Below are 22057 nucleotides of genomic sequence, written 5' to 3'. Positions count from 1 at the left end.
CCCCCTTACATAAAACTCTGGGATTCCCTCAATGTACAAGCACATCTATGCTAACCTTAGGAACAGTCGATATTTTACATTGGCGTGTATAAATGGGTGTAGTTTATAGAGTAATATCATGCTACATCCATAACCTTTGATTTGTTTCAATGAGAGCACAAGAGAGGCAGAGATGCATGCAGGGAGAGACATGTTATATACCTTCTACACAGTAAATCAAGGAGAAAGTGAGACAGTGGACACGAGACACAAGGAAACACGGACCAGCAGAGCGGCAGATCTTTATTATACACATCAACTTTTATTATCTCACTTTACCATTCTCATAATGCAATCTGCTAGTCCATTATAATTGGTACACAGGCACTTGACAATATTTTGTTATTCCAAAAGCATACAAAAGAATGCTAAATATGTCCTCAGTCCCCATCTCTACACAAATGGAGAAAGATAATGAGGGAGGAATGGGCAGAGACAGATCGGGCCACTTTAATCTTAAAGACTATGGAAGTCAATGGAAGGTATGGCTGCAGTGATTTAAGCTTTATCAAGACAAAAAGATATTATAATTTGAAATGTAATTTCTAAGTCTAATTCAAGCCTTCAAAAACAGATGGATTGTGGAGAATAAAGAGGGGCAGTCGCTATCACGGAAGCCTTCTTTCCAGGAAAAATGTGATAAGAGATTCCTGATTGTTTCAAATGGATATTTCACCCAAACATTGTACTTCTGTCATAATTTACTCACCCTGGTGTCATTTAAGTAAATGGTGACTACAGCTATCCATTTTTCACTGAATGGAAAGAGATCTTGAACATTCTACCTAACATCATCTTTTGTGTTTTACGGAGGAAAAAAAGTAATTTGGATGTTTGGAACAACATTTGAATGAGCAAATGACAAATTTAAATTTTTCGGGTGAACTATCACTAAGTTTCAGCTTATCTGTGGCCGCTTCTGCAACCAGTTCAGCGTGCACAAATCGTCTGTAAGCCTCCGATTATTTACGGATGGATTCTCTGAAGAAAATGCTCAAGTTCAAATCAAAGTCTCTCCCTCTTACACTGTGTATTTGTGTCATCAGCCCATCTCGTGATCAATACAAGCAAACAACATAGATTTAAGCTACTGCTAATCAAAATTCTCTATGCCCATATCCGTATTGGTCGATAGGGAAAAATATGTTCTATTCAGGAAAAAAAAGGAAGCAAACAGTATATATAAAAAAATGCAAATCAACACAAAGATACATTTGCAGGTTATAAATTATACACTCGGAAATAAGATTTCCCTTTAGCCCAAGCCACACCTCCAACTTGTGTATTAGTAAATTATCTCTGTGTTAAAGGGATAGTTCACCCAAAAAATTATTTACTTACCTTTATGTCACTCCAAACCTGTATGATTTACTTTCATCTGTGGAACACAAAATGAGACAAAAATATAGCATTAGCACTGCTCTTTTCCTTACAATGAAAATGAATGGTGACCAGTGGCCATGAAGCTCCAAAAATGACAAAAGCACCATTAAAGTAAATGTCTATTCCAAGTCTTCTGAAGCACTATGATAGCTTTGTGTGAGTAAAATACTGAATTTAAAACTGTTCGAAAATCTTCCCCCGCCATGGATTTCAAATCTCTTGCGTTCACATAAATTAAAATATGGTGCATAAAGATACACAGGGTTTCATTTTTTTACATAAATGTTGGTCTGTTCCTCACGTAAAGCTATTGTTTGACTTCAGAAGACTTCTAATGTAGATCATAAGTGTAATTGACTACTTTAATGGTAATTTTCTGGAGCTTGAAAGCCCTTGGTCACCATTCACTTCCATTGTATGAAAAAGAGCAGCATGAACATCCTACCCAACTTAATCTCTTTTTGTGTTCCATAGAATAAAGTCAGTCATATGGGTTTGTAATGACATGAGGGTGGGTAAATGATGACAGAATTGATAGTTTTGTGTGAACTACTCATTTAAAGGTTGACCATTTTTTTGCGTATACTTTCATAACGTGTCTGTATATGTGAGAACAGACTTGTTCCCTGTTGCGGTCTGGTTCCGAAATGCCCCAAGACCTCAAATGCGCTTGCATGTACCATTTTCAGTGATCCTGTGGTCAAGTTGCCCAAAATTATTGTCCAGTGCATTCCCAATTCTGGTAGAGCTCTACCCTGACCCTCACCATCCCTGAATGTGAAGTCAATACGACCCATAAGGTCCTGCAGTTTAATTTAAGTTGCAATGTTCAAACCGGGAACGCTAAGCAAACGTAAACCATGTTACCATATTTGGAGTCGGATGTTACCTGAGACGCAATCTTACAGAGCGCTGACGGGTCGGCCCGTCGCAAGTGGTTACTGCACTTTCCAGGATTATATTCATCTAAACAAATGATTATTTGAATAAACAAATCATAACAAATTTGCATACACATACCGCCACCTCCAACTATCCATAAGATTACTGTAGCTAAAAGAATAGACCCACATTTCCTGACAACAGTTTTGGATTTTGTAACACCAAAAATGGGAGTTAACATCTAGGTGTTTGATTGGTTGGCTGCTACGGAGTTACAATTAACAATCCTGTGAGACCGAGTGCCATTTTGGATAGCATTGATATCACTGATCGTGGTCTCCATTCCACTCTTCTCACCGAGTTAGTGTACCAGTTATTTAGAGGGTTACTTATACAAGACACCCAATTGAGAAATATATATATATATATATTTTTTTTTTTTACATTTACCCCAAATAGCAATATTGACAATAGTGGTGGTGTCTTATTTCAGCATATCATGTTGAGAGTCAAGGAAATACAGAAAGAAAAATATATATAATACATTAAGTGTGTCTATTACAAGAAAGTCTTCAACCACCATTAAGTTACCCAAGAAGAGGAAGGAAACAGGCTAGTTTAACAGCAACTAGCTTGCACAGTGCTTTTGTACATTTTATTCCACATTAGATCACTAGAGGCGGCATATATCTCCAGCAAAGGAAAATGAGATGTAATTTTGTTTCATCTACACAAGTTGAATAAGATGCCCCCTGGTGGTCACCTGACCTATGTGATTGATGAAATGACTGAAAATTGGAGGCCTCTTCACCCTACTCTATACTTTAACAAAATTATTGTAATAATTGTAATATTTATGTGCTTAATTTACACCGGTGGGCTTTAAAAACTATGTAAATAGCAGCGCTGATTACAGAACAGTTTTGAGTGGATTATGTCTATTGGTCAGGCTGTACGTGAAGACACATGTGCACATATTTCAGTGCAGTTCTGCAGCCCTTCCTAAAGCTCTTTGTGTGAGCCCAGCACACTATGGTGCCCAACGCATGGGTCTAGTCTAGCAGGGAGGGCTCGGCAGGGCGGATAATGGTGGGCCGGTTGGGTGCGCCAGGGGGTCTTCTGCTGTAAGAGGAGAAAAGAGTAAGGAACTAAGGTGAGACATACCCACAACCACAGGAGAAATCACAAAGGAGAGGAGAGATGGCAGGAAAGGGGCTAGACTTGACTAGATGAAAAAAGATGAGAAAAGACAAAACCAGTCAAGATGAGACAAGAATAGACAAGACCAGACAAGAATAGACAAGAAAAGATGACTAGACAAGACCAGACAAGAATAGACAAGACCAGACAAGAATAGACAAGACAAGTAAAGCAAAGACGAGACGAGACTAGACGAGAATTGACAAGAATAGACAAGAATAGACAAGAATAGACTAGACAAGTAAAGCAAAGACTAGACGAGAAGTGGCTGGATGAGACTAGACAAGACAAGAAAAGACTAGACTAGACAAGACAAGACTAGACGAGACAAGACTAGACGAGACAAGACTAGACGAGACAAGACTAGACGAGACAAGACTAGACGAGACTAGACTAGACGAGACTAGACTAGACGAGACTAGACTAGACGAGACTAGACTAGACGAGACGAGACTAGACGAGACGAGACTAGACGAGACGAGACTAGACGAGACGAGACTAGACGAGACGAGACTAGACGAGACGAGACTAGACGAGACAAGACTAGACGAGACAAGACTAGACGAGACAAGAATAGACGAGACAAGAATAGACGAGACAAGAATAGACGAGACAAGAATAGACGAGACAAGAATAGACGAGACAAGAATAGACAAGACAAGAATAGACAAGACTAGACAAGAAAAGATGAGACTAGACAAGAAAAGATGAGACTAGACAAGACTAGACAAGACCAGAATAGACAAGACCAGACAAGAAAAGATGAGACCAGATGAGACTAGACAAGACTAGACATGAAAAGATGAGACTAGACAAGACTAGACATGAAAAGATGAGACCAGATGAGACTAGACAAGACTAGACATGAAAAGATGAGACTAGACAAGAAAAGACGAGACTACGCGAGAAGTGGCAAAAGGAGACTAGATGAGAGAAGACTAGGAAAGAAAAGATGAGACTAGACATGAAGAAACTAAACTAGACAAGTAGTAGCTAGATAAGACTAGACGAGAAGAGACAAGACGAGAGAAGACTATTAAAAGAAAGACAAGAAGAGACAAGACTAGAAAAGATGAGACTAGACAAGAGGAGAAGACTAGACAAGAAAAGAGAAGACTAGATGGCTAGAAAAGACTAGACAAAAGAGAAGACTAGACAAGAAAAGTTGAGACTAGACAAGAAGAGACGAGTAACTGCAAGACGAGATTAGACAAGAGAAGACTACTAAAAGAAAAGACGAAACTAGACAAGAGAAGACGAGACAAGAAAAAATGAGACTAGATAGGAAGTGGTTAGATAAGTCTAGAAAATAAAAAAACTAGACAAGAAATAGGAGGCTAGAAGAGAAGAAATCCTCACTCTAGATGAATAAGGAAGACATAAGGAGGGAAGACTAGAAGAGGTGAGATGAGAAGGCGCAAGACTAGATAAGACTAGACAAAAAGAAAACAAAAGGCTAGAAGAAACAGAAGAGAACAGAGAAGATGAGAAGTGATGAGACTAACTGAGAGGGTATAGGAAAATAAAATATTAGTATATGGCAGGAGAAATGATCTGCAGGCTGCTGCTAGTGAGAGAAGATTGAGAGAGCTGAAGAAGTCAAATATTGCTTGTTTATAAGTTAAATGTAGACTAGAGCACAACAAAGATAAGAAGCGCTCACACTTGTCACTGTCATCTGACGTTCTGCTTATCTGAGACAAGTCACACATATACACACAAAGCCTGGTGGATCACAGCAGAATAACAGACATCAGGATGAACATGTAAATGCAGGGCGGACACTCTGGCTGTTGGTCTTACCTGGGAATGCCCGGAGGGATGCGTGCGGGGCGAGAGGGGATCTGAGGAGGTGCACTGAAAGGATCCTGGCCACTGTTGCTGAATGCATTTATGGGATGGCCTGGCCGAGAGGGGATGGGTGGAGCCACATAGGCAGAGGTAGGGTTTAGAGGAGGCGGACCTGGTGTGGGGCCTCTCACTGCTGGAGGCCTGTTGGGGGGTGGGGCAGTTGTTGGTGGTCTGCGCTGAGGAGAGGGGCTACAAAGAACAGGATAAGAAATATTGTTTTAAAAAGTAGTTTATAAATTGTAGGATATGCACAGAATATAAATAGAGCTGCAGAAACTAATAATAATCGATAATGAAAATCATCGACAACTAATTTCATTAGCGATTAGTTGGATAAATGCAGTGAGCATGGAGGGTTTTTTTGCGACAAAAAGTGTAGAGCATCAAAAAGTTGCTGATATAGCTGATGGAAACGTAAATTATTGCTAAAATTTCACAAGTGTCGACATAATATTTTTCCATTTATCTCTAGCGCATAAACTGTATGTCGATACATCAAATGTCACAAAGAACTGGTTTGGAAACACTTTTTGTTGAGAAAATTGGCATTAACGCAAAAATATAGTGTCACATGACAGAATTTACCCCAATCGTTAGCTTGTATTAATCATGACGACAAGGTACACATCCTTGAAAACCAATACATTGTACATGAAGCATTACTCGCACTGTAATGAACTGGTTTTAACGGCATACCTGCACAGATCCGATGCTGCAAACACATCTGCGTCATGCCACTTCCAGGAGTGCCAACGCAAATATGTCGTATCATGCACCGGTCATCGACAAGTACACGGAGAACAAATGAATGGACACTCTTTGCGATTAATCGTGGTATCTGTTTATTTATTGAAGTTGCTTTTCCACACCACACAAAATAATAGATGGCAGTCATGGAATTAGCCCACAATACAAAAAACATTTAATATATTCAAAATAGCCTTTTGAATATCAGGAATGTATCATAAATGTATCAAAACAATTTTATGCATTTTCACTTTGTCGATAACAAAACAGCGCAAAAAGGGGATGGATACTATGTTAATGACGTCACTTTACAGTTGTGAAAGATGTGTTTGCATGAACTCATTTGACAAAAACATGTTGAAGTGGATTAAACATGACCCAAGTTGTCCAGCGCACAAGAACACTTTATAAACACATTACAGAAGATCACAAGTATACAATTTAAATGTGCAGCGGATGTGCATCGGGTATATTGACACGAGTGATTGTGCTGTTTTATTTGCAAGAGAGTTGTTTCTCTCCAGCGTTTGACTTACATTTTTACTACTGTTTTACATATTTTTTAAATGTATTAAATGTTATGAATTATGAAAATAAAAATTCTCTTCACCAAGTATGCTTTCAATTTATGAAGAATTACAATAAAGAAATGCATAATTATATGCAGAATTGTTTTTAATTTAAATACATTTGACCCTTCTTGTTTGTCAGTTTCAGATGTGTCTTTTTCACTGAAACAAACTATTTAGCACATTAGAATGATTTCATAATGATTACACTCCATCTACACTGGACGCATCGACACAAACATTCAAAACCATTTAATTTGTGTAGGAGCACCAGCGAGTGCAGCACAAAATGGAACGCAACACTTGTTTATTGTTAGTGCAATGGATGTGCCGCAACGCACACTTCCAATCTAGACAGCATAATTGATTATAATGGGGTTCTATTGTTTTTGATTCAATGCGCCGCTCACGTCAGGTGTAGACAGGCTGTTAGTTGACACAGCATATACTTTTAATTTTTTTCCTCCCCTTTTCTTCCAATTTGGAATGCCCAATTCCCACTACTTAGTAGGTCCACGTGGTGGCGTGGTTACTCGCCTCACTTCGGGTGGCGGAGGACAAGACTCCGCTTCTGAGACCGTCAATCTGCACATCTTATCACGTGGCTCGTTGAGCATGACACCGTGTCGACTACGCACGTGGAGGCTCATACTACTCACCGCGATCCACACACAACTTACCACGCGCCCCATTGAGAGCAAGAACCCCTAATCGAAACCACAAGGAGGCTACCAGTAGATGTGAGTCTACCCTCCCTAGCAACCAGGCCAATTTGGTTACTTAGGAGACCTGGCTGGAGTCACTCAGCACATCCTGGATTCGAACTTGCGACTCCAGGTGTGGTAATCAGCATCAATCCTCGCTGAGCTACCCAGGCCCCCTAATTCCTGTCATTTAATCCTAGAAAACATTCCCTGTCTTAGGTATTTTTTCTGAGGTCTTGGCTGATTTCTTTAGATTTTCCCATGATCTCAAACAAAGAGGCACTTAGTTTGAAGGTTTGAAGATAGGCGTTAAAATACATCCACAGGTACACCTCCAATTCAGTACACTTCCTATCAAACTCTAATTGTTTAAAGGCTTGACATAATTTTCATGGAATTTTCCAAGCTGTTTAAAGGCGCAGTTAACTTAGTGTATGTAAACTTCTGACCCACTGAAATTGTGATAGTCAAATATAAATGTGAATCAATCTGTCTGTAACAATTGTTAGAAATATGACTTGTGTCATGCACAAAGTAGATGTCCTAAACAACTATAGTTCGCCAATATTAAATATGTGGAGTGGTCAAAAAATGAGTTTTAATGACGTTAACCTAGTAAAGAAAATGTAACCCCCCCCCAGCAAGCCACCATCATATTGTGCAAGGGCTGTTCTAACCTAGTTTCTGGCATCCAGCTGTCGTTGACGGGTGGAGGCACGGGGGTGGATATAGTGCTGGTGCTGAGGTCACCGATGATGTTGAGGGCCTCTTTAATGGCATGATACATGCGCAGCATCTCGTCTCTGCGCTGGGCTTGATCTGCAGACTCCTCCATCAGACTGTTCTGGTCTCCTGATGAGTACAAATACGCCAACAGCTCTGAATGGATGAAGTCTTTAGCCTGGGAACAATGAGCGCACACAAGAACAGTAAGGAAAGGTGAATGAAGGGAAAAGAAAGTTGAGAATCACTCAATACTAGTTCCAGCAATAGAAATAAATCAATTCTATATTCTGCATATATACGTATCGCCCATATCGTCTTTGAAGAATATTTAAGTTTAGTCTAAGGCAGTTAGTAGCCAGTAAAGCAGATATTCTTAAGCAGAGTTATGTCCATGAAAAAAATCAGTACCTATTACCTTAATCATCATCACCTCGACGAATCAAATATCTGAGCCGAAATCTACAAACATCATGATTTCAAGCTTGATTACACTTCCTAGTGCTTGATGCATGCGCAGAGCGCTAGATGGTGTGATAGGAAGTGTAATCAAGCTTGAAATCATGATGTTTGTCATGATGATCGCCAAGGAGACTGCTGATGTCATTATTTATGGTAAAAAAAAAGTTACATTTTGGTCTGTTCACATCCATAACACATAGTGTCACTTCAGAAGACATGGATTAAACCACTGGATTCTTATGGATAACTTTTAAACCGCATTTATCAGAGTTCTGGTCACCATTTACTGGCATTGTATGGACCTACAGATTTTAAATATTCCTCTAAAAATCCTTATTTGTGTTCTGCACAAGAAAGTAATACACATCTGGGATGGCTTGAGGGTGAATGATGAGAGAATTTCCATTTTTGGGTAAACAATGCCTTTAAGTCTGGGTCTGCGAGACTCATCTGTACGTTGCAAAAGTAACTGCTTACAAACACTGTACTTACGCTGTTGATCATGAGATGCATGATAGTCTTGGGCAAGAGGTCTCTGATGGTCTTGTTGACGATTCCAATGTAGGAGTCCACCAAGTTACGGATGGTTTCCACCTGCCTCTCCAGCTGAGGGTCCATGGAGAAGCTGTCTGCTGGAGCGGCGTCTTCTGACTCCACCTACAAACACATCCAAGCTTCTTTACCATCACTTGCATTTGATCTACTGAAAATTTAAATTGATCCCATTTCATTTTACGATTTACATTATTAACCAACTACATTTTAGGTAATTCTGGTGTCAACACAATCATAGGGGGTCATTTTGACCACCCTCTACAAAATAATGGATTGCTCAGTAAATACCGCCACAACATTAATATCATGTAGGTCCCCCTCGTGCCACCAAAACAGCTCTGACCCGTCGAGGCATGGACTCCATAAGATCTCTGAAGGTGTCCTTTGGTATCTGGCACCAAGACATCAGCAGCATATCCTTTAAATCCTGTAAATTGTGAGGTGGGGCCTCCATGGATCAGATGTGTTGGTCTAGCACATTACATAGATGCTCAATCGGACTGAGATCTTGGAAATTTGGAGGCCAAGTCAACACCTTGAATGGATTTCATGTTCCTCAAACCATTCCTGAACAATTTCTGCAGTGTGGCGGGGCACATATTCCTGCTGAAAGAGGCCACTCCCATCAGGGAATACCGTTGCCATGAAGGGTGTACCTGGTCTGCAACAATCTTTTTGAAGGTGGTACTTGTCAAAGTAACATCCACACGAATGCCAGGATGCAAGGTTTCCCTGCAGAACATTGCCCAGAGCATCAAACTGCCTCCGCAAGACTGCCTTCTTCCCATAGTGCATCCTGCTGCCATCTCTTCCCCAGATAAACGACGCACACGCGCCCGGCCGTCCACATGATCTAAAAGAAAACGTGATTCATCAGACCAGGCCACCATCTTCCACTGCTCCACGGTCCAGTTCTGACGCTCACGTGCCCATTGATGGCGCTTTCGGCAGTGGACAGGAGTCAGCATGGGCACTCTGACCAGTCCGCACCAGTCTGACTCTGACCCCATACGCTGCAAGCTGTGATGCACTGTGTGTTCTGAAACCTTTCTATCATGGCCAGGATTATGTTTTTCAGCAATGTTTTCAGCTTCTGTAGGATCGGACCAGACGTGCTAGCCTTTGCTCTCCAAGCAAATCAATGAGCCTTGGGTTCACATGACCCTGTTGCCGGTTCACCAGTTGTCCTTCCTTGGACCTCTTTTGGTAGGTACTAACCACTGCATGCCAGGAACACCCCACAAGACCTGCTGTTTGGAGATGCTCTGACCCAGTTATCTAGCCATCACAGTTTGACCCTTGTCAAAGTCGTTCAGATCCTTATTCTTGCCCATTTTTCCTGCTTCCAACACATTAAATTAAAGTAGTAACTGTTCACTTGCTGCCTAATATATCCCACCCCTTGAAAGGTGCCATTGTAACGAGATAATACATGTTATTCAATTCAACTGTCAGTGGTTTTAATGTTGTGGCTGATCAGTGTATAAACAGTATAAATAATAACTTATTGTATGTTGTTTTACCAAAATTGGAATAACTGTAACTCAAAGATATTAAGATATCTTTAATACTTCTGATCCCTTCTGTTATGTTTAAAAATATTGACACCTGTGGTGTTTGGGTCAAAAATAATTTTAAATTTAAATACATTTACAGCACACTTAACTGTGAAAATAAAAACTAGCATAGGCTTACCCAAGTGTTTTCACACACAGTAGCATTTTAACTGGAAAGAACGCCACTTATTTGTGATTCTACACATGTTCAATAGATATACAGTAAATCTTTAACTTTACTGTAAGGATTTACAGTACTTAAAGTTGATACTCATTATGGAATGATTTTCCGGACATTATTCAAAAGGAATTGCAAATTGTATTTGCAATTGCGTTTTCAATTTGTGGACGCATAAAATGTGACATAATCCAAACGCAATTGCAAATCGCGCATTACCGTTTGCATTTTCGTTTAAGCGAACGCACAGTGACTGCCAGATTTCAAATGGAAAAGCAAAGTCCGTTTGCAACTGTGTTTCCCATATCTTAGGAGTTTTGGCCCTGTCATATTTAAATAGCAATTTCAATTACCACGTCTGCTTTTTCACTTTCTCAGCGTCGCGTATGTAGCCAGCCAAAACTCAAATGGAATACTAATTCCCTTAGTATTTCCATTTCCGATGCCTTACACAGAAACCTGTCAATCAGGGTCAAGGGTAGGATTATGCTATGGGGCGTGTTTGTCTTGGGAAGAGACGTCACTCACAGTCGACGGTCAAGATCAAATAAACCGGCGTCTGTTCAGGGCATCACCTCTTTATTTATTTTGTATTTATTTTAATATTTATTTGACAGGGACAAATGCATAGAACATTGCTTTATAAAGAATAGGCCTATAAAGTAGATGCCACGCATACATGTTTCTAGCCATGACTAATTTGCAACCCCTGTCCCTGGTTAGGCTTATAAATTTAAAACAAAAATTACAGAGCATTGAGTTTAAGATTTATAATTAATAAAATACATACAACAAATACATCCCATATATGAAATAAGATATGGGCTTAAGTATGTGGAAGTCACTATAAATCAAAGTCTAGACCAGTGGTTCTCAAACTTTTTTGAACAAACGCCCTCCTGACCTCTTCATGATCCTCTTAACGCCCCCCCAAAAAAAACAAAAACACTTCAGAAATACTATTACAGCCAAACAATTGCAACACTGATACCTGAAGCCTGAGTTTTTGGTAAAAAAAAAAATCTGAAACAGAAGTTTCTTATTGTATTTAAACTACATGTAAAAGCCTCAAGTTGAGTAATATTGTGTTTGGAAAAAAATGCAAAAACACATGGATTGTTTGAAAGGTATTGCAAATGTATTTAGAAATTCAAACAAATTCAGGCTCACACACAAATTTTTTTAAGATGAACCAATCACGTGAACAATAACATAACTAACCTAAATGGCCAATGAAAAAGCAGCGGTCGTTCACGCACTCAATTAGGCAATATATACTTGGCTTCAAATTTGAATAGCCTACAAACGGTCATTTGATTTCAAATGACGAACAAAGATGACAACAGCTCGGCCACCTGAACTGAACCGAAGAAAAAATGACGTCAAAAACAGCCACTTTTTTTTAATTAATTACGGTCATTAGTGTGAGCCCTGAGCACTAATTATGCGCCTAATTATGTATTCCGCGTTATGTACAGAAAAAGCCGGTGAAAGCATGCCTCTATTTTGCGCTGAAAATTCTCCACCTCTTAAAAGCATGTGTAACTTAGGAAGCGGCTCTCCTGGCATATCCTCCTGGTGAAGTGGCAGCAGTAATCCGAGCAAGACGAAGACATAGGCTAAGGAGAAGAGCTGAAAAGGTTTTTGCGCAGGCCGCCTGTTGAGTACCTCTGAGTAACGCCCCCCATTTGTGCCTGAGCGCCTCCCTCTCTGCTGCCTCATTCACACCTCCCCCCAACACTGTCCAAACGCCCCCTAGGGGGCGGTACCGCCCCCGTTGAGAAATGCTGGTCTAGACACATTTAACAATACAAGAACACAAAAGGGTGCATATGTCTGTGCGTGCTCACATATGCAACATTACGTTTGAATGCATTGTGTTATGTCCTGTACAGTCAGTGTTCACAAAGTTGTTTCAGTTTCAGCCATTGCTTTAAATGTGTATTAAAAACCTTGAAGTCTGTCAATGTTTTAATTTCAGATGCATTCCACAAATGTATGCCTCTTACTGAAAATGATGTCTGACCAAATGTTGTTCTACGTTTTGCGGCTATAGTTTCCACTTATTGTGCCTCTAGTTCTTATTCCGCTCTTTTGTTTATGTACTAGTTGACAGAATATTTCTGGTGCAACGTTGTTCACACACTTAAAAATTAGTTTTAAAAAAGAAAAATTTACAAAACTGTCAAAACTCAAGATATTATGCTTCCTTAGAATGATGCAGTGATGCCATCTTACAGATTTCTGGTCCATTACTTTTAATGCTTGTTTATATAATGACTCTTGACCGTCGACTGTGAGTGACGTCACTTCCCAAGACAAACACGCCCCATAGCATAATCCCACCCTTGACCGTGATTGACAGGTTTCCGTGTAAGGCATCAATGGAAATACTAAGGGAATTAGTATTCCATTTGAGTTTTGGCTGGCTACATACTCGACGCTGAGAAAGTGAAAAAGCAGACGTGGTAATTGAAATTGCTATTTAAATATGACAGGGCCAAAACTCGTAAGATATGAGAAACACAGTTGCAAACAGACTTTGCTTTTCCATTTGAAATCTGGCAGTCACTGTGCGTTCGCTTAAACGAAAATGCAAACGGTAATGCGCGATTTGCAATTGCGTTTGGATTATGTCACGTTTTATGCGTCCACAAGTTGAAAACGCAATTGCAAATACAATTTGCAATTCCTTTTGAATAATGTCCGGAAAATCATTCCATAACTCATGTTACTTACAAATTCAATTAGTCTGAAATAAAGTCATAATCATGGTTTATATTCTGCAACATTACAACCATAGGAATATTGCAAAATAACACATATTATAGTACAGCAAATAATACATTGACAGCATTGTCAAATCAACATTGTACAGTTAACCGAGTGTGTGTGTGTGTGTGTGTGTGTGTGTGCGCACAACACACAGTTTTGGCAGTTTGTGCAGGTCTGTGTATAATATCTGCAAATATTAACCCTATAGGTTGTGCGGATCATATTTTATAAACTATTTTCTAAAAACACTACATCATCAACATGATAAAATGATCATCTTCATTTTGTATTCATGTAATTTTTGGTGAAATCTTGCTGATTTTGATAAAGTAAAAGTAACAATAAATGTAAGTCTTTGAGAGAGAGAGAGAGAGAGAGAGAGAGAGACTTCACAGCTTCATTGAACACCAGCATTATTTAACCCCCCCACAGATTTTACTCGAATAAAAGGTGTAAGCAAAAAGTTTAGCATTTCATAAAAATAAACAAATATTATAAAAAACCTAAAAACTCATTTTGAACATATTAATTTAGTCAATGTTGAGGATATCCCAAAAGGCATTTTGACCAAACTTATGATTAAGTCTAATGTTTCACTCTTATCTGGGTTAAAAATTACCCAAGCATAGGAGGGTTATATTCTGGTTCAGAAAAAAACTTGTGTTGACATCGACTGATTGAAATAATAGACTTGCCTATCTCTATGTAAAATTAAAATTATGAAGGTGTCACCTTTCTATGGTTATTTGTTCATCCTATAGTTTTGCACCAAATAATAGTGGAAATTATAATAATGCCCCCTCTCTACAAAATAATGGATTGCTCAGTAAACAATATGCATGCTATTTAATATTTGGGCTTTCATCATCATTTATGTTTATATTTCTTAAAAAATATGAATATTTTTTAAAACTGCCAGTGTAGTTTCTGAAATTTGGTTGATTTGACGTTTTAGATTTTCACAAGAAACTGTATTGAGACAATGCAAAAGTCACTGCAACTGTATGATGCTAGGGGTTTCTGGATGGTTACTAGGGAGTTGCTATGTGATTGTTAGGGAGTTCTTGGTGTCTCAATTCCCTAGATACTGTATGTCTTGGGTCCTTCCTTCAATGGCCTTTTCCCCCCAAACATTTTATCGTCCAATTGCTTGGAATTGCAAAGGGATATTCCCATAATTCCATTTGACTTTACTGTTCTAAAAAAACTGAAAAAACTAACAATAAAGAATGACCAGGTGTGTCTAAACATTTGACTGGTAGTGTATATTTCTGCACACCAAACATTTGTACCTGATCTTTCTCAGGATAAACTCCCGCTCTGAGAAAAGAGGCTTTCCAGCTGTCCATGTCCTCCTGAGAGTCGCAGGCCAACTCGATCTGACGCAAGTCCTTATAAACATTCCTGCGAAAGCAATCAAACCCACACATGAACCGACCGAACACTTAAACAAACGCACAAACACAAAGAGCCTCAGAGAGCCCTGACCTTTGCTCAGTGTTGAAGATAGCGAAAATGTGCTTAGTGGACATGAAGCCTTTCTCCACATCTCTGAGTTTCAGGTTATCCAGTGGAAGCATGTATTTCTTCTCCTTTTCCTATTACAGGGCGAGAGGGAGGAAGAAAAGGAGTTACAAAATGGCATACAATCTTACAAATCACTTCAGAGTGGCGAGAAACCTCGCAACTTTCAGAGAACAGCCCAAAAGCAATTCCCAAGGCAATAAATGGGAAGAAATGCATTTTTGGGGGTTTGGAACACTATAAATGAGGGTAAATAATGAGAGAATGTTCGTTTTGGTGTAAACTATTCCTTTAAAGAAGGACCACCAGGTTGCCAAGCCAGAGAGGGGGATGTGAGACAGAGAAAGAGCAGAGGAGGAGTCTGGGTGAGCACTATGGCTGCCAACTTGTTCTGTTGAGTTGAGAAGAAACATCTGGAAACATTTATGTTGGAGAGAGAGAAAGAGAACTTCTAGAGTCCCAACGGTTACATCACTCAGAGGAACACATCCCTGCCCCCAACACACTCATCTCGCGCGCACACACACACACACACACACACACACACCAACCAACCCCCCCAGTAACCCAGTACGATTTCCTGCCAATTCCAAAGTCGGATCCCGGCTGGAACATTTCAGTCCGTATGCCACGTCACTTTGCCTCCCCTTTCGTCTCGCTCTATCTTCATCTCCCTTTCTCCATTTAACACTCTCTTTTTGCTTGAGGAACCATCCCTGAAGGACCATTCCTTGCTGTTTTTTGTAAGACAACTCTAAAGTGCGAAAACAACGATTGTACGCGGTGCAGAATGTAATAAAGAAGTCATGACGGCAAAATGGCCAGTATTTGTCTTGAAGAAACCGCAGAGGCCTGGAATGTGTATCGCCATACAGCAGTGAACATGTGAGTATATGGAATATGTGTTTGAAACTAATTCTGAACATAAGCGGGATCTGGAAAACAACGAGAAATAAGACTTGGATATTCATTAACGTTTATACCACGTAAATAATCTTGAAATATACTTATTTATCAAATGTGACTGAATACGTGGGCCATCATAAAAGTTCTCTTTATTCTTTTTTTACAATACGTTTTTTTGCAGTAAAAATATAAAAAAATGTTTAAAGGTAAATACAGTAGTTCTATTAACCTATTATGGATGATAAGTGTCTGTGTGTGGTTTAGGGTGTATCACATGAGAACATGTTCTGCTCAAATTTCACCCCAAAAGAAATAAAGTTATTAGAATTTGTGATAAGAAAAATAACACCTATTTTAGGCACGTTATGATTTTTTTTTTTGCACTGCGACATTATTTTCATGACACTTAAGCACATTTTCCTCCAAATTCTCATTACCTTAATGCATCCGAACATTTTACTTTTGAGATTTTTGTAACCCCCATTATTCTCAATGGTGATTCTCATTATTGTCATACAGTATTACACTGTATTACAGTAAAAACAAGGACTGTTATAGAATAAATGAAAGTCAGAACAAATAAATAATACCATGATGAATAAATACTTCTTAATTGATATATGTCATTATTTTGTAATTTTACAGCACTGACAATACGATTTGTTGCATCAAGTTAATGATCTCAATTGTCTTGAAAATAATGTTAAAAAAAATATGATCTTTTCTTTGAGCAAAAATAATGTCTTATTGGTGCAATATATCCTGAATGTGTTTTTGACAGGTTATCAGTGTGCTCGTCTGATCTGTTTACTCTCTCTGCAGTGGTGTACAGTCTCGGTGCAGTGACCTACAGTCCAGCCATCCTTTTCCTCCCCCTCGCCTACCCAGTGTTCAGACTACCTGTTCATCACGCTGCAGCTGAACAGTAGTCCGCACATTGGTTAGGCTGGGCAGGGACACACACACCCACACTGCAAGCAAACGGACTCTACCATTTACCACTGGATGGGGGAAAATTGCATAAACAGTCTCTCTCATATGGATCAAGAAAGAGAGAAAGGGCAAGCTAATTGAAAAAACACACATGGGGCTTGAATCAAATTTGAATGGTGATAGAGAGAGTATAAATGGGACGGACAACTCATCGAAAAATGAATGGGAGATATTGCAATGCTCAATATGGTGGCTGCACGAACAGAAGTCCTGACTTTCAGTTAAACAAGAAAATGTGTTTAAAAAAATAAAAAAAAGTTAATAAAGTTAACTTATTTACTATAGAACATCAATGTAGGTTAACTGTACCAGTATAAAACAAACACAGATTTTTTTTTTTTATTTAAATGATCTGATATTAAAGCATTAAAGAACAAAAATGTATGATCCTGATTCGTAATAGGTTATTGAAAAGTAATTTTGACGTGGAGAATTAGATTCTGGTGTTAATTAATACAGATACAGTAGGAGCTGTACTTCCCTATAGCTTACATAGAAAACACCTCTGCTCTTCAAAGATAAAACGCAATAACTATAAAACTTGCTAAAGTTGAATTGTGATGTAAATAAGGGATGAAATAATGGAAACTGCTGAGGGCCATTAACACCCACACATTATTATGCCAGTACTATGCCATTGTTTTTCTATTTAAACATGCACTTGACGGATGTCTCTGACCATTCTACATTTCTCAGATGCTGTTAAAAAAAGTTTTACAAATCTTAAAATGTATTGAGACACTTGCGTTCTTCTCTATGTGGTGCAATGTGATGTCAAGCTTTTTTAACACAAGCAGCATTTGGTGTGAACGTCCCCTTAGACTAAGATTTGTCCTGTGTAAGACAGGTTTAGCTCGACTATGCTCAGATTGCAAAAACATTGCAGTAACCACAATTTATTAGGAAACTAAGTGCCATAGTTACTGCATTTTGCCTTTGTAGTTAAGTTTTTACCCTCTGACGCATCACCAAGATAGCCGCTGAGTGAACAGACTTGCCTTAGAAGGGACTTTTGTGGCGTTACTTTTCAACTCAAGAGATGGGGAGGGATTGAAAAAGGAAAACAGAGCAGATGGATCCTTACCTCTTCGTCCTTGTACCAGGACATCGATTCGGCCGTCAGGATGAACCAATATTCCTTGGAGCCGCCCTTCATGATACTGATGTTGAGTGTCAGCCAGCCTTTACGGATCACCTGTGGGATAGGGGGTGGAGGGTGCAGGGCATGCCACAGGGAGGGGAAACATTTATGAAAGCCAAACTCGTATATTCAACTCGTATATTCTTTGTTCTGGAACCTTCTGCCCTAACCTGAAGACCAAAGGCCCCGTGACTTACCTGCTGGTGAAAAGTTTTTTTCTATTACTTCTATCGCAGATAATCTGAATAACTAAACAACTCTGCTCAGTGGATCAGTGGTTCTTAACTAGTGGGTCGCGACTCAAAAACGTGTCGCAGGTCTGTTCTGATAGGGTTGCGGACACTGGGGGGAAAAAACAATGCTAAATGTAAATAATAAACTGCCCCAACTACATAATTGTGCATTGTTAGTATATATCAAAATAGGCTTATTAACTTTTCAAAAGGAAGGAGAAATCTCATTCCATATATTTTGTTGAATTCGGCGGATACGCCAACATGGACAAGTTGCGCGACATAACTTCAACCTCAAAAACTATTAAGAAAACTATACAAGGTAAAAAAATTAAGTTAGAAAAAAGACTACAATAAATTCTGGATGACTTGTAATGAGAATACACATTGTTTTGCAAGTGCATTAAACCATTAATTATCCAGTACATTTGGAAACCAAAATTTCCTATTCCGACTGTGTCAAGTTTATAATTTTGCATACAGTTTGGGCTATGCAACTAAACCAAGATATTTTGTGAATTTTTTACGATAAACAATTTTAATACCGTGTTGTTGCAACATAATGCCCAATGTAATATCTCCATCCTGAAGCAAAACCCGTCGAGAACCACTGACGTAGACTACAGTCTCTACTGCTAGTCTGTATAGAGCCAGAACATAAGGCAACAATTAAAGCTCAGTCTCACTCAAGCTCTAATCCACTACAGACAATATGTGAAAACTCAAAAAGCCATTGAGGAGTGTCTGTGAAGTCTTGAAATAGAACAATAAAAGAACAAAAAAGGAACAATTTGGTTGTGCTTGTCTTTCTTTTCTCTGCACAAATGTTTCCTAAAGCAAAGGGCAACATGACAGCAGATGCCATCCAGACAGACTGGTCTGTCAGATGAAGAGAGTTCAGAGGTCGGCGGTGGTATGTTAGGGTCAATTTGGTGAGTAAAAGCTAGCCTACAATGCTTCTAAATCAATCAGAAGAGTGTTAGTGGTGTTAAATGTAAAAAGTCACACACAAGTGTGGCTAAGCATATAAAAACAATTGTAAGAAGGTCATAATGGCAGAGCCATTTGTTTAAAGAAGGTACAGGAATTGTGAAGGGACGTACAAATGTAAGTGAAGGAAGCAGGGAATAAAAAGGGAAGGGAGGTATAGCTAGAGCTTTAAGCAGGATTGTAACATTATTATTTTTATTGTATTTAAAATTTTTTTTGAGTTTTTAAGAGTTAAAAGGTAACAAATTCAAAAGTATTGTGGTAACACATTTTTTAAAAGTCAACATGAAACCGAAATATATCCTATTTACTCTGTTAATGTACGTTCATGGTATTATTGTGAATGATTCATCAGTGCATATTATTTCAAACTTATCTCAAACCATTTGGCCATACATATTTTGAGATTTTTGTTTCTACAATTCAGTCCATTCAGTCTTGTCGTAAATGTTCTTTGCATTGAATATCCTGTTTCACTTAGAAACATGGGTAACACTTTACAATAAGGTTGTATACAATAACATTAATGCATTAGGTACAGCTGAAGTCTGAAGTTTACAAACACCTTAGCCAAATACATTTAAACTCAGTTTTTCACAATTCCTGACATTTAATTGTAGAAAACATTCCCTGTCTTGGGTCAGTTAGGATCACTACTTTATTTTAAGAATGTGAAATGTCAGAATAATAGTAGAAAATGATTTATTTCAGCTTTTATTTCTTTCATCACATTCCCAGTGGGTCAGAAGTTTACATACACTTTGTTAGTATTTGGTAGCATTGCCTTTAAATTGTTTAACTTGGGTCAAACATTTTGGGTAGTCTTCCACAAGCTTCTCACAATAAGTTTCTCAAATTTTGGCCCATTCCTCCAGACAGAACTGGTGTAACACCCAGTCAGGTTTGTAGGCCTCCTTACTCGAACACACTTTTCCAGTTCAGCCCACAAATTTGATATCGGCTTGAGGTCAGGGCTTTATGATGGCCACTTCAAAACCTTGACTTTGTTGTCCTTAAGCCATTTTGCCACAACTTTGGAGGTATACTCAAGACCCCTGTGTGACCGAGCTTTAACTTTCTAGCTGATGTTGCTTCTATTTATCCACATCATTTTCCTTCCTCCTGGTGCCATCTATTTTGTGAAGTGCACCAGTCCCTCCTGCAGCAAAGCACCCCCACAATATGATGCTGCCACCCCCATGCTTCACGCTTGGGATGGTGTTCTTCGGCTTGCAAGTCTCACCCTTTTTCCTCCAAACATAATGATGGTCATTATGGCCAAACAGATTTCATTAGACCAGAGGACATTTCTCTAAAAGTAAGATCTGTAGTCTGGCTATTTTATGACTGTTTATGGAGCAATAGCTTCTTAAATGCAGAACAGTCTTTCAGGTTATGTTGATATAGGACTTATTTTTACTGTGGATATAGATACTTGTCAACCTGTTTCCTCCAGCATTCTTTCCACCTGCACTTTTTGCACCAAACTACGTTAATCTCTATGAGACAGAACGCATCTCCTTGAGCGGTCCCATGGTGATTATACTTGCGTACTATTGTTTGTGCAGATGAACGTGGTACCATAAGGAGTTTTGAAATCGCTCCCAAGGATGAACCAGATTTATGGAGGTTCACAATTTTATTTCTGAGGTCTTGGCTGATTTCTATTGATTTTCCCATGATATACATGATTTTCCCAAAGAGGCACAGATTTTGAAGACAGGCCTTAAAATACAGCCACAGATACAGCTCCTATCATAAGCTAATTGCCTAATTGTCTAAAGGCTTGACATCATTTTCTGTCATTTTCCAAGCAGCTTAAAGGCACAGTTAACATAGTGAATGTAAACTCTGAACCACTGGATTTGTGATATAGTCAATTAAAAGTAAAACAATCTGTCTGTAAACAATAGTTGGACAAATTACTTATGTCATGCACAAAGTTTATATCCTAAACGACTTGCCAAAACTATAGTTTTTTATTATGAAATCTGTGGAGTGGTTAAAATGTTTTTTTAATGACATCTTCCTAAGAGTATGTAAACTTCTGACTTCTGTTATTATAATTAAATAATATGAATTTATAAATGTATATAAACTTGTTAGTTTTAAGCAAATATGCATTATTAACACACAACTTTGAATGTTAAAAATGTATTAGTATACTGTATATCGAAATGAACATTAACCAAGATTAAAAATATACCAAATATTGTTAGAAGTAAATAACTAAATATATAAGACTTGTTTATTGTTGGTTCATGTTAACTATTGCAAAAGTATCATGGGTTGCGAACTGCATTTCATGTTGACTTTAAACCACATCTTCCATTTTGTTCAGACATTTGCAAGCAGTTCCTATTTTGTACGGAATTATTTTGTTGTAATACCACTAGGTATCAATGACACTGAACTTTTTAAGTTAAAGAATGAAAGTATTGTACCACAAACATTCTACGATACCATCCCTTCTCTCGCTTTCCATTTTCCCTTTCTTCTCTGTAAAGCTAGAGTGAAACTGAGAGGAGAGGGAAGAGTTAGTCAGAGAGTGCCAACAGAAACAATAGTCAGAAAGCTATGGCAGACAGGCTATTTAGATTGTTTGCCTTGGTGGGGAAATGCCATCAACTCTCATAAACCTAGAAA

At 38.7% G+C, this 22057-nt stretch overlaps 1 protein-coding gene across 5 annotated transcripts in view; it reads right to left on the bottom strand.

The window, feature by feature from the left end:
- Positions 1-243: 243 nt before the first annotated feature.
- The window catches only part of dnm2a (dynamin 2a), an 80987-nt gene continuing 59173 nt past the window's right edge, over positions 244-22057 (bottom strand). For 4 of the 5 annotated variants that reach the window (XM_052131604.1, XM_052131606.1, XM_052131605.1 and 1 more), the window contains 7 exons: positions 18132-18242; positions 15113-15222; positions 14917-15028; positions 9053-9217; positions 8053-8276; positions 5308-5544; positions 244-3426 (listed from right to left, as the gene is read on the bottom strand). In XM_052131604.1, coding sequence (XP_051987564.1) covers positions 3357-3426; positions 5308-5544; positions 8053-8276; positions 9053-9217; positions 14917-15028; positions 15113-15222; positions 18132-18242 — 1029 coding nt within the window. In that variant the 3' untranslated portion in view covers positions 244-3356. The remainder of the gene's footprint in view (positions 3427-5307; positions 5545-8052; positions 8277-9052; positions 9218-14916; positions 15029-15112; positions 15223-18131; positions 18243-22057) is intronic. The other variant, XM_052131608.1, reaches the window with a different exon arrangement.

The sequence above is a fragment of the Xyrauchen texanus genome, chromosome 8 (assembly GCF_025860055.1).
Source record: "Xyrauchen texanus isolate HMW12.3.18 chromosome 8, RBS_HiC_50CHRs, whole genome shotgun sequence".
Classification (NCBI taxonomy): domain Eukaryota; kingdom Metazoa; phylum Chordata; class Actinopteri; order Cypriniformes; family Catostomidae; genus Xyrauchen; species Xyrauchen texanus.
The sequence above is the reverse complement of the archived record's forward strand: the minus strand, read 5'-3'. Positions and strand labels throughout refer to the sequence as shown.